Source organism: Perognathus longimembris, chromosome 6, assembly GCF_023159225.1.
Source record: "Perognathus longimembris pacificus isolate PPM17 chromosome 6, ASM2315922v1, whole genome shotgun sequence".
NCBI classification, from domain to species: Eukaryota; Metazoa; Chordata; class Mammalia; order Rodentia; family Heteromyidae; genus Perognathus; species Perognathus longimembris.
This window is the reverse complement of record NC_063166.1, coordinates 40,025,491-40,038,783: the sequence shown is the minus strand read 5'-3', so window position 1 is coordinate 40,038,783 and position 13,293 is coordinate 40,025,491. Positions and strand designations below refer to the sequence as shown.

Genomic DNA, 13,293 nt, shown 5'->3' with positions numbered 1-13,293 from the left:
AAAGGCAATGGGAACTTGAAATTTATGTTCCTCCACTGTTAAAATTTGGGGCTAAATGTCAGAAATTTGGATGTAAAGGTTTGCTTATCACTATTAAAGAATTGCTTGGGTTTCTTAGTCAGATGGAGAGAAAAAAAAGACAGGAAAACTTAGGACAGGCCTGTGTGCCTATCCTCAGGAGTGAGGAGTGATCTGGCAAAGGTACAGCTTAGCCAGTCCACATAGTGGCACAGGCCCTGGAGGGAGTCCATGTGGTGAGACAGCCATAGGGGGCGTCTATTCATGGTGGAAGAGAGCAAGCTGGCACCAAGGCAGTTCATCAAACTGTAAGAAGCAGGATGGAGATAGGCCAATGGAGGCCTTTCTTTTGTCTCTTTTTTTCAGAGGAAAATTGGAAACCTGGTGGTGAAAATGAATGATTTGGCTGATATTTCTAAAACTTCCCCTTAGGATGGATTAAAATTGGAAAATCTTAAAGGAAGTAGCAGCAGCGCCGGCTCCCGTGCGGAGGTACTCTCTGCTGTGCAGCTACGGTTCTCATTACAGCGCCAGGACGAGTCCGGTTCGTGTTCCTCAGCAGAGATCTCTCTCATCTCGCACGGCTGCGGGAAATCCGGCTGAAGCGACTGAGTCCGCGATGGAGAGAGAAAAGGAACAGTTCCGTAAACTCTTTATTGGTGGCTTAAGCTTTGAAACCACAGAAGAAAGTTTGAGAAACTACTACGAGCAATGGGGAAAGCTCACAGACTGTGTGGTTATGAGGGATCCTGCAAGCAAAAGACCAAGAGGATTTGGTTTTGTAACTTTCTCTTCCATGGCTGAGGTTGATGCTGCCATGGCTGCCAGGCCTCATTCAATTAATGGGAGAGTGGTTGAGCCAAACGTGCTGTAGCAAGAGAGGAGTCTGGAAAACCAGGGGCTCATGTGACTGTGAAGAAGCTGTTTGTTGTGGAATTAAAGAAGATACTGAGGAACATCACCTTAGAGATTACTTTGAAGAATATGGAAAAATTGATACCATTGAGATAATTACTGATAGGCAGTCTGGAAAGAAAAGAGGCTTTGGCTTTGTTACTTTTGATGACCATGATCTTGTGGATAAAATTTTGTTGCAAAAATACCACACTATCAATGGTCATAATGCTGAAGTAAGAAAGGCATTGTCTAGACAAGAGATGCAGGAGGTCCAAAGTTCTAGGAGTGGAAGAGGTGATGGATATGGAAGTGGACATGGATTTGGGGATGGCTATAATGGATATGGAGGAGGACCTGGAGGTGGCAATTTTGGAGGTTGCCCTGGTTATGGAGGAGGAAGAGGAGGATATGGTGGTGTAGGACCTGGATATGGCAACCAGGGTGAGGGCTACAGAGGTGGTATGACAGCTATGGAGGAGGAAATTATGGAAGTGGAAATTACAATGATTTTGGAAATTACAACCAGCAACCTTGTAACTATGGTCCAATGAAGAGTGGAAACTTTGGTGGTAGCAAAGAGTAAGAGTGTAGAAGCATTCCTTCTTTGATAATGTTAAATTTGTAAGTTTCAGGTGACATGTGAAACCTTTTTTTAAGATTTTTCTCTAAAGTTTTGAAAAGCTATTAGCCAGGATCATGGTGTAATAAGACATAACATTTTTCCTTTAAAAATTTAAGTGTGTGTGTAGAGTTAAGAAGCTGTTGTACATTTGTGATTTAATAAAATAATTCTAAAGGGAAAAAAAACAGAAAATCTTAAAGGAGGGCTAAAAGTTTATTTACCTGATATAATTTGATTTCTCTACACTTTTGCAATTTGGATGTACTGAAAAAGCAAAGATGTTAAGTCTGGATTCTCGTGTTTATAATTCTGGTGTACACTGTTAAATGTACTTTTGTTATAATTGTTTTGGGTATCAGTTTAATGTCTCAGGTACTGAATTTTATGTGTATACTGTGATGTAATAGTAAGACTCTATCTTAAGTTACATATAACCAGGCAAATATTTTAAAGTAAACTAATGGGGATAAAAGTAAACAACTCTCACTAACTCTCTGTATATAAAAAAATTGGCAGAATGGACTGTTTCTCACTAATTTATTGGAAAGCTGAATGGATAAATATTTCTATTTTTGTAATTGTAATTCTTGCATTAAGGAAAAATTGTCATTTGACTTCAAAGGTCTTCATGCAGTAACTGGGACTGAAGGGGAAAAAAAAGGCATTTTTAAAACAGGCAGCCCGAGGCAATGTGCCCCTGGGCTTCAGAGTTTTTTGGATGCAAATAAAGGCTGAAGTGAAGGTGTTAAAGCCCAGGTTAGTAAAAGGCTTTAGAAATCAAGAATGCATTTCTAGCTGAGATATTTGGAAGTGAAAAGGAGAAGCCTGAGAGCTAAAGTGTGTTACAGCAGAAGTTGGTAAAAGACTTTAGAGATCAAAAATGGATTTCTAGATATGAGATTTGGAATAAGACTTGTCCTAAATATTTGTTTTAAGTTGGATAAAGGTAAATTATGGCTACCAAAATGATTGTTTAATTGCTACTCCAGCTTGCCTTGCAGGTTTTCTGTAAAAATTGCAGACAGGTTCACAGAGAAGGACAGACAATTCCTACAAGTTTGTCAGATGTAACTTTGGCCCTTAATAAGTTCCAGTCTCACACTATTTTTCTGGTACACCCTACCAAGAGGTCAGCAGGCAGAACTTGTGCTGACTATGAATCTGTGAATGAATGCATGGAAGGTATTTGTAAAATGTATGAAGAACATCTGAAGAGAATGAATCCCAGCAGCACCTCCATCACGTATGATATCAGTCAGTTGTTTGATTTTATGGATGACCTGGCAGATCTCAGCTGCCTTGTTTACCGAGCTGATACGCAGACATACCAGCCTTATAAAAAAGACTGGATCAAAGGAAAGATCTACATGCTCCTTCATCGGCAGGCCCAAGAGGCCGGGAAATAATTGAGTTGGAAGCATTAGTGCACAGGGGGTGGGCTTGGAACACAGGTGTGTACAATGTGCTATAGTGGGAGTTTTTATTACAGCGATGTTGTTTCCATTTTGTTACACTCTAACCAAGATGGATTGTATTAGATGAAATATGGGGATCTTTTCAATTGAATCTTTTCCTTTTTCTTTTCTTTTCATTTTTTTTTACTTAAACATTGTTATGATGATTTAGATATGGAAGTTGTTCATTGTCAGTTAATGTTGGTTCCAGTACTTCAAACTGTTCCTATCTACTTTATAACATTCAAATACTAATCCTTGAAGATGGGGTGGGGTGGAAACAATTTACTTATGTATTCAGATAAAGTCTTAGTGCAACGTAAATAAATGTTCTTTAGTTATATTTTTTTAAAGCAAGCCTAATACATTATTTTCCAATGTGGCTATAACATTTCACATATTTATCTTTATACTGACAACATAATAGTTCTGTTCTCTTTTACTAAGAAGAATGGGAAGCTAGCATTAGATTACTAAACTTATAATTGCAAAACATGGCTCTGAAACAGACTCCAGATTTGAGCTCCTCAACTTCTTAGTTCATTACTTGAGGTTAAACAAATGTGTCTATTGCTGAGTTTAAAACAAATTAATGTCCTGTTACAAAGAAGAGTTAATAGTACCCAGTAGGTCTTTCCATCCTCTGCCTGTGGCCCTCTTTCCTATCACAGAGCTTGTTTTCCATTTTGTTTCCTGTCATTTAAAGGCCTGAATGCACATGACATGTTGCAGAAACAAAAGGTAAAGGAATAAAGGTAATAGAATAGAAAAAAGAGGACTATCAAGGACAGACTCCAATTCTTTTTCCTAATTAGGGGTAGAGAAAAGCTCTGTAACTTAAACTATATAACAGAATTCTCCTGCATAGAGGCAAAAGGACATAATTTTGCTCCTTAGCCAGTCATCAGCAATGTGCATCCATGCCTTCTGGGGAACTGAGAGAGTCCAACCTTCTGCTCTTGGTGCCTTCCAATGCTGAGACACATGATCCAGACAGTAGCTGCGTTGAACAGAAGACAATGGCAGAGGGCATTGTCCTAACAGTGGACTGAAAGGGCACCTGAGTACATCTCACAGTAAACTTCTTCAGTAATATTGAAAACTTTCTCACCTTGAGGCTTTTGCACTAGCTATTCTAATTTGAAAATCTTGCTCCATTCCAGACAGTCAGCTAGAGTCAGTCAGCTAGAAGATACAACCAGGAATTCTAGGGAGCTGACAGTCTGTAGGGCAGATGGCCAACTAATAGATGAATAAATGCTTATGCATCCATTTTTTTTGGAGGGGTATCTGTGGGATGCACTCTGTCCATTCTTCAGAAAGGCCTCAGAAGCACTGATCCCCATTTCCCATTCCAGAAATCTTATTGACATAACTAGTATTAGCATTTTTCTCTTCCTTTACACTCCTCACTTTTTGGCTTGTATTTCCTTCTTTTCCCAAGAAGGTTAGCTGAACAACACTCTGCTTAGAGACAAAGCAAAACAAAGTCATGGGTAAGGAGTGACAAGAAGGTACATGTCTCTCCTTTCATGCCTATAAGAAGGCAGTTATGCCTTTTTAGCAAGCTCTAGTGCTTCTTTGCTCCAGGAGAGGATTCCATCCCTCAGGTCCCTCTCAGGGCTGAGAATGGGAGGATTGAGGACTGAAACCAGCCCAAGGAGAAGTCTGTGAGGCTGACTCCATCTCTAATTTAAAATCCAAGTGATATACGAGAAGTGTGATTCAATTTTTAGTGAACTGGGTATGAGCAAGAAAGCCAAGTAAGAGCAAGAGAGCATGGGTTCACCTGGAACCGATACCACACACACACACACACACACACACACACACACACACACACACACACACACACCTCCTATCGCTTCTCCCTAAAGAGATTAGTGAGTGATGTGTATGAGTGTATGAGATTAGTGAGTGTATGTGTATCCATGTGTGCGCATACATTGTTCCTCATCTCTACACATCTAATAAATAACAAGTGAGGTAGAATAACAGATAGTAAGACTAGCCTATTGTTGCCACAGCTGACCTAAACTAAACAGGATTGGCTTAAAAATCTTTTTCACACAGAATACTTTTCTCAAAAATTCCAATCCTTATGTGAGCTCTACCCCAGGTATAGGGCTGTAATCATTGTCATTATAAATCTCACTGGTACCTTAAGTTTGAGAGTGTAAGAAACACTGAGTCACCAGCCTGGAGGGGTTGAAATTTCCACTCATGGACAGCATTCCCGAGAATACATTCAGACCAGGTTAAAAAAAAATCTTCCCAAATATTCCAGGTAAGAGTCATTCACCACTAAAGTGTGCACCTGTCTACACACAGCCGCTGAAGGTGCTGTAATTAATATGTCAAACCCTTCTAGGTGACTTACAGCCAAAATCAGGAGTTGGTCATCCCATCCTAGCCAAATCTGGGCCTCACATTAAAACCTCATATGCTTTGGAGCATCGCAGAAAATCACTAATGGTTGTTTTTGGTATTTTTCCATGAAAATAGAGAAGCAGAAAACTGTAACAGAGTGACAGAAATCCCCAGAGTGTCAGCTAGCCTCAGCCAGGAAACAAAAGGGTCTTTGGTTCACCTGCCAAAACTTTTAATTCTTCCTTCCTCAGGTTCCTTCCCATGGAGATTATCAGATTCTTCCAGCCAGGTGTGATGGAACAGAGCGCTGACATCATCACAGATAGTGGAAAGTGATCAGCTGTTTGGCTCAGAAGCCACTGGGGAAAATGAGCTCTGGGCTCTGCTCTCAGTAATGGCAACAACAGCCTTGGAGACAGGCAATTATCCTCCATCAGGAATGGAAGGAATGGGGATTATCTCCAGAGGCTGTAAGAAATGTTTGCACTGACCACTTGTGCTTGCCCTTTCTAGAAATAAAGCAACATTTCAAAGCTATGGGATATTGTTAGACTTCATTTCATTACCCAGAATCTTGCTATTATTTACTTTTTCTCTGCCCATCACTCATAAGGCTGTCTTTCAGCATTTGTTCTCAAGATGTATTCCTAGGGACAAGCAATCCCTGGGAAATTTCTAGAAATGCAAATTCATGGGTCAAACCCTAGTCCTGGGGCTGGGGATATGGCCTAGTGGCAAGAGTGCCTGCCTCATATACATGAGGCCCTGGGTTCGATTCCCCAGCACCACATATACAGAAAATGGCCAGAAGTGTCGCTGTGGCTCAAGTGGCAGAGTGGTAGCCTTGAGCAAAAAGAAGCCAGGGACAGTGCTCAGGCCCAGAGTCCAAGCCCCAGGACTGGCCAAAAAAAAAAAAAAAAAAAAAAAGAAACCCTAGTCCTATTGAGTCAGGAGCTCTAGGAGCTGACCTAGCTCTTTGTACTAGTCTTCCATGAGACTGTCATGCAACTGAAAGGTTCAATCATCCCTAAGTGAGGAGCGGAGCAGAATTCCCTGAGGGATCCAGCCATCACATGGAAGTGATTTCACTTCCTGGAAAGAGACCACACCAGACAAATATCAATGTTCCTTCCATTTACCTTCCATACACATGTCTTGGTTTCACCACCTCTTTCCCCAAAATACTATTTACTTACTTCAAGCTCTTCCAAATTTGCAATTTAAACCTCTCCTTTGAGTATGAATGTTTTATTAGCATAGGCTTCTCATGGAATGCAATTGTTGCCAGTTGGTACATTTCAAAGCAGAAAACCTTCACACCTGTCATCCTAAATAAATTTATTTTACCCTAATACCAGTAATACTATATAAACAACATCAGCATTTTAAAAACGGAATTGTTTTTAGTTGGAAAAGTATTGACTACAAAGAGAAGTGGCAGTAAAAGGGAAGTAAATACAAGTGTGTATAAGATGGGTACTTAGAGCATGGCATTTGTGACTCACAACTATAATTCCTAGTGACTCTGGAGGCTGAAACCTGAAGGATCACCATTTGAAGCAAACCCAGGCAGAAAAGGCTGTGGTATTCTTTCTATAATTTATCAGCAAAAGCCAGATTTGGGGCTGTGGCTCAAGTGACAGGGCACCAGTTTGATCAAAAAAGCCAAGCAAGAGTGTGAGGGCCTGAGTCCAAGCCCCAGAACTGGTGTGCAGTTACCACCAGCCAGTACCTGGCAAAAAAAAACAAAACCCAAAACACTTAAGTGCATTCTACTAAGTCTAAGCCACAGTACTGGCATGCACTTACCGCCAGCCAGTACCTGACCAAAAAACAAAAACTTATGCGCAGGCTACTGTTAGAACATTTTTGGCTCTCGTATGTAAACTACTGATTACAAGGCCACTTTTTTTTATGCCATTCCAGGGGCTTGAACTTAGGACCTAAGTGCTGTTCTTGAGCTTTGCTCAAGGCTAGCACTCTACTACTTGATTGAAAGTTCTAATTTCAGCTTTTTTGGTTGTTTGTTGGAGAATCAAATCTCGTATACTTTGCTGCCTGGGCTGGCTTCCAAATGTGATCCTCAGATCCCAGCCTCCTAAGTAGCTAGGATTGTAGACTTTAGCTACCTACTGCTGCTGCTGCTTCCTCTTCTTCTTCCTCCTCATCTTCCTCCTCCTCCCCTCATTCTCCCCCTCCTCCTCTTTTCTTCCTCCTCCCCTTCCTCTCCTTGTCCTCCTCCTCCTCCTTCTTCTCATTGACCTTCTCCTTTTGAAAAATTATCCTTAAGTAGTTGTACAGTTTCAATTCAACATATTCAGTTTGTTGTTGTTCATATTCAATTAAAATATTCAGTTTGTGAGTATCATGAACCTTTAACATGTTACTCCTTTTATTCTTCTTCAATTTCCCTACTCTCACCCATTTCCTCTGTTTCCCTAGTTTATCATCATATACACATATACACGTTTACACACATATATGTATTTGCATATACATATATATTGAATATTATGATGATATTTGCCAACTTTTCCTCTCTCCATTTGGCCTCAACCACTCCCAAACACACAAAACAATTTTCAACCTCTTGGTATTCATTTTATTAAACTGTAAGATAGTATGCATGAGTTACACTATTGAAATCTTCCCCTGTTTATAGCATGCTTCAGTTAATACATTTGTGTATATATGCATATGATACTGTACATCTTTACACACACACACACACACACATTCATAGAATTTAGATCTAACCTCCACGTATACAACAGAATATGCATCCTTTGTCTCAGAGCCTGACATACTACAGACTTTACTTAATATAATTTTTTCTAGGTCCATTCATTTCCCTACAAACTGCATATCATTCTTCCTAATGGCTGAGTAAAATTTGTGTGTGTGTGTAGGTAACATTTTCTTTGTCCATTGGCTCACTGTAGAGCATCAGGGTTATTTCATAACTTGGCTAGGGTGCCAGTTTGATTCAAGATTTAATAAATGGGGAGGAAAGAAATGCTAAAAAGAAGGATCGATTTATCTAATGTATAGTGAGAGAGATGAACTCTTCTTTTTCACAAGAGTAAAAGCTTTATGAAAACCTTCTTGTGGTCCCGCCGCCGCGCCAGAGCCGGCTCCGGCACAGTGCCGGGCACAGCCCCCAGCACTCCGCGCAGCTAAAGCGAGAAATATTCCAGACGGCAGCCGAGCACGGAGGACCTGACATCGCAGAGACAGCGTGAGTACCCCGCAAAAAAAAAAAAAAAAAATTACTCCCGCTTGTGCCCACAGTCCAGCTTCTGGAAGGGATCCCTGTCCCCACCGCCAGAGCAAAGCGCCATCTTTGCCACTGGCATAGGGTCAGACCAGACTGGAACTGAAGCGGGCCTGGGGAAAGCGAAGTCAAAAAAGCCATCTTTGAAAAGGGCAGGAGGGGCGGAATCAGTGAGAACCAGCTCCGCCCAGAAGAACACCCCCTGCCCTGGTGGGAGGCGAGTCCGGGGCCTAGCCAGAGAAGCCCCGCCCTGCCCGCCGGAACTTCTAAACTTAAAGCAAAAGCTGCGAGCAGCTACCAGGGGCGCGGAAACAACAGACGGAGGAACAAACAGTTCCGGGGACAGCTAAACGGTCCCGTCACAGAGGAAACTAATTCCCAGCCCAAAACGGAGCTGCATTCCATAGCTACCTATGCCAAGGAGGCCGCCTCCCTCAGGCAAGCAACTCTTAGTGGAGCAAAACAGGCTAGAGGCGCCACGCTCTGCTGAGTTCACAGTCTAGTCAAGTCCAGGCATCAAAGGCAGCGGCCCCGCAGCAGACAGAGGAGCCACAGTTCCTGTGACTGCCCACGTCCCCATCGACAGAGGACGCCCAAGGCCTGCCTGCAAGCTGTGCGAACCTCAGAGACCCACGATTGCACCAACAGGGGAGAAAGTCAGAACAGAACCACCCCTTGCCAACTGAAATCAAGTCAAACCAGCCAATCAGGAAAATAGACTGCAGTCCATTGCAGGGAAACGAGAGACTGGTTTCTTTTTCTTTTCAAACATTTTTTTTTTTTAACTTTTCTTTTAAATTTTCTTTTTAATTTTTTCACACCTGAAACATCATTGGCTGTTTTTTGTTTTGTTTTGTTTTTTTGTTTGTTTGTTTTCCATTTTTACTGGTTTGTTTTATCAAGTTTTTTTTTGTGTTTGTTTATTTGCTAGGTTTGTTCCTTTTCTGTTATTTTCCTTTTTATTTACTTATACTTCCGTGTTAAATAATTTTTCTCTGTTTTGTATATCTGTCTTCCAGTTTTTTTACTTCATTTCTCTCGTTGCGTCCTCTTCCTATAAAAATTACTTTCCTATAAATAACACCTACACCCTTTTCTGCTAACTCTCCAGTGTCTGTCATTTTATGAATGTTCTTTCTACTGATTCTACTCTTCTCCACACTTCCACGTCACTGAAACTAAACCAAAATCACCACCCCCCGCCCCCAATACACTTTACTCTATTCTCTTTACTACCTCCAACTTACCCTCCGGACTTACTGCCTGGACCTCCAGGTTCCATTGACTCCTGGTTATTGGATAGAGGATATCCCAGCTTAATACGAGTGAATCAAAGGGGTTCATAGAGAAAGCCAGTCCTAATAGAACTTAATATAAAAATAAGAATTGCGTATAAGGTTGTAACAGTAAATAAGTAACTACTGAATACAGGGCCCAGGATCAGATGTTATATTGAAATTGTATTCTTTAGGAACACCAAATCTAACTTTATAGACAGGTATACAAGTTATCTGTTTATAATTGTGAAATTGTAAGATTTACACAACAGTGCTTGGTAAGGGCTGCTTTGGGTCTTAAACAGTGCTCACAGGTGCTGGTAGACTGGCATTCCCAATTCAAATGGGCAGAAGAAACACAAGAAAGATGGCAAATAATGAAGTCTTATCCCCCACCCAAAACAAGCAGGAAGCAGAGCAGTCAATCAAAAACATAGAAGAAAACCCCCAAAATGCTCTACAAAGTTTACTGATAAACATGATAAATGAAAAGTTTGAATCTCTTCAGTCAATTATGTTAGAGCGTGAGGAGGCAAAGCAAAAATTAATGGAGAATTTCATGGCATCCACAAATAGAAAGATAAGTGAGCTTCAAGAGTCAAATGAAAAGATAGCTACCCAACTTAAAGATTTGAGAGACAACACTCAAAACCAAAGTAATGAAGTTAATGAAGTAAAGAAGGCCATACAGGACCTAAGAAATGACATGGAAAACATCAGGAAAGACCAGTCAGAAGGAAAAGAGATTCGAAATCAAGTAGTTAGCCTACAGTCCCGACTAACTGAAGCAGAGGATCGAATCTCAGGAGCTGAAGATTCCTTAGATTCTATGGAGAAAGATCAAAAATCAATACAAATCCAGTCCAAGCAACAAAACAGATCGCTACAGGAGATTCAAGACACAATCAGGAAGCCCAATTTAAGGATAATAGGTATTGAGGAAAACTTGGAGAAAGAGGTTAATGGGATAGGCAACCTATTTAACAGAATATTAGCTGAGAACTTCCCAAATATCCAGAAGGAAAGGCCTATACAGATACAAGAAGCATTTAGAACCCCAAATCGACCAGACCAGAATAGGACTTCCCACCGAAACATTGTGATCAAAACAGCTTCAGCTGAGTGCAAGGAAAAAATACTCAAAGCTGTTAGGGCAAAGAAAACAATCACATATAAAGGAAAAGCAATCAGAATTACCCCAGACTTCTCAGCAGAGACCATGAAAGCAAGGAGAGCCTGGAATGAAGTATACCAAACTCTAAATAAAAATAACTACCAACCAAGAATTCTGTACCCCGCCAAACTCTCCTTCATAGCCGAAGGTCAAATAAAAGTCTTCCACAATAAGGAAAAACTGAAACAATATATCTCCACCAAACCAGCTTTACACAAAATCCTTAAAGATGTACTATACAGGGAAAATAATCAGGATCCCAACACAGACAGAGAAATGAACCCTAATTAGTAAACACTAGATCAAGAAATGGGAAGACACAGCTTTAAACAAGACAGTGATAATGAAAGGAACAAACGATCACCTCTCAATCCTAACTGTCAACATTAATGGACTTAATTCTCCAATCAAACGACATAGGCTCATAAGTTGGATCAAAAATCAAGATCCATCTTTCTGCTGCCTCCAAGAGACACATCTATCCAGCAAAAGTAAACATCTTCTAAAAGTGAAAGGCTGGAAACAAATCTATCAAGCAAATGGCCCCCATAAGCAGGCTGGAGTTGCAATCCTAGTATCAGACAAAATTGACTTCAAATTAAAAAAGGTAAGAAGAGACAAAGAAGGTTACTACATACTAGTAAAAGGATCTCTCCAACAGGAAGAAATAACCATCCTAAATATCTACACGCCAAATGCAGGAGCACCCAACTTCATCAAACAAACACTACTGGCTCTAAAAACATTCATAAGCCCAAACACAATGATAGTGGGGGACTTTAACACTCCACTATCACCTCTGGACAGATCAACACGCCAAAAACTGAACAAAGAAACCACAGAACTAAACAATTGCATAGACCAACTAGACTTAATGGACATCTACAGAATATTCCACCCAGCAAGGACAGAATACACATTCTTTTCGGCAGCACACGGAACATTCTCCAAAATAGATCACATCTTAGGGCACAAAGAAAAGCTGTACAAATTCAGAAGTATCAAAATCATTCCCTGCATTCTTTCAGACCACAATGGAATAAAATTAGAGCTCAACTCATTCAGCCACCACAGAAAATCCCACAATTCATGGAGACTAAAGAACACACTGCTGAACCATCAGTGGATCATTGAAGAAATTAAAACAGAAATTCAAATGTTTATGGACTTCAACCAAGTTGAGGGCACAAAGTACCAGCTCATTTGGGACACAGCAAAGGCAGTACTCAGAGGAAAATTTATATCTCTGAGTACATACATCAACAAACTGGAGAAACAGCAACTCAGTAATTTAAGGAAGCACCTTAATTTTCTGGAGAGAGAACAGCAAGCCAAACCCCAAGTCAATAGACGGAAGCAAATAATTAAAATCAAATCAGAATTAAATCAATTAGAGACGAAAAAAACCATCGAAAGAATCAACAAAACAAAGAGTTGGTTCTTTGAAAAACTCAACAAGATAGACAGACCCCTGGCAAACCTGACCAAAGAACGAAGGCAGCACACTCAAATAAACAAGATAAGAGATGAAACAGGTAGCATCACCACAGAAATAACCGAAATTCAGAAAATAATAAGGGACTATTTTGCAAACCTTTATGCCAACAAATTCGAGAACTTGGAAGAAATGGATGATTTCCTAGAAAAAATTGATACCCCCAAACTCAACTATGAAGACTTAAACCTTCTAAACAGACCCATATCCAGTATTGAAATAGAAACAGCAATAAATGATCTCCCATCCAAGAAAAGCCCAGGTCCAGATGGATTCACCGCAGAATTCTACAAGGCCTTCAAAACAGAACTCACTCCAATATTTCTCAAACTCTTCAATGAAATTGAAAGAGAACGTTCACTGCCAGACTCATTTTATGAAGCCAGTATAACCCTCATCCCAAAACCAGGCAGAGACTCATCACGGAAAGAGGACTACAGACCAATCTCCCTGATGAACATAGATGCAAAAATTCTCAACAAAATTCTGGCCAATCGACTTCAACAGGTCATCAAAAAAATCATACACCACGATCAAACTGGATTCATCCCAGGGATGCAAAGCTGGTTTAATATACGCAAGTCAATTAATGTAATCCACCACATCAACCAGAGCAAGGTAAAGAACCACATGGTTTTATCGCTGGATGCGGAAAAAGCGTTCGATAAAATCCAGCACCCATTTATGCTAAAAGCCCTGGAAAAACTGGGAT

At 40.5% G+C, this 13,293-nt stretch overlaps 1 protein-coding gene and 1 pseudogene across 1 annotated transcript; both read left to right on the top strand.

The window, feature by feature from the left end:
• Nucleotides 1-587: 587 nt before the first annotated feature.
• LOC125352288 lies at nt 588-1,578 on the top strand (annotated as a pseudogene).
• A 237-nt stretch (nt 1,579-1,815) lies between these two features.
• On the top strand, nt 1,816-2,943 carry LOC125353687 (enhancer of rudimentary homolog). Its single transcript, XM_048349351.1, has 2 exons — nt 1,816-1,851; nt 2,632-2,943. The coding sequence occupies exons 1-2, from the start codon at nt 1,816-1,818 to the stop codon at nt 2,941-2,943; spliced, it is 348 nt and encodes a 115-aa protein (XP_048205308.1).
• The last annotated feature ends 10,350 nt before the right edge of the window (nt 2,944-13,293 follow it).

Bases quoted from the DNA above. Each gene is read 5' to 3' on its own strand.
- LOC125353687 (XM_048349351.1), top strand. From the start codon at position 1,816: ATGTTAAGTCTGGATTCTCGTGTTTATAATTCTGGT. The intron at 1,852-2,631 runs GTACACTGTTAA...AATAAGTTCCAG, and splicing joins CTCGTGTTTATAATTCTGGT to TCTCACACTATTTTTCTGGT.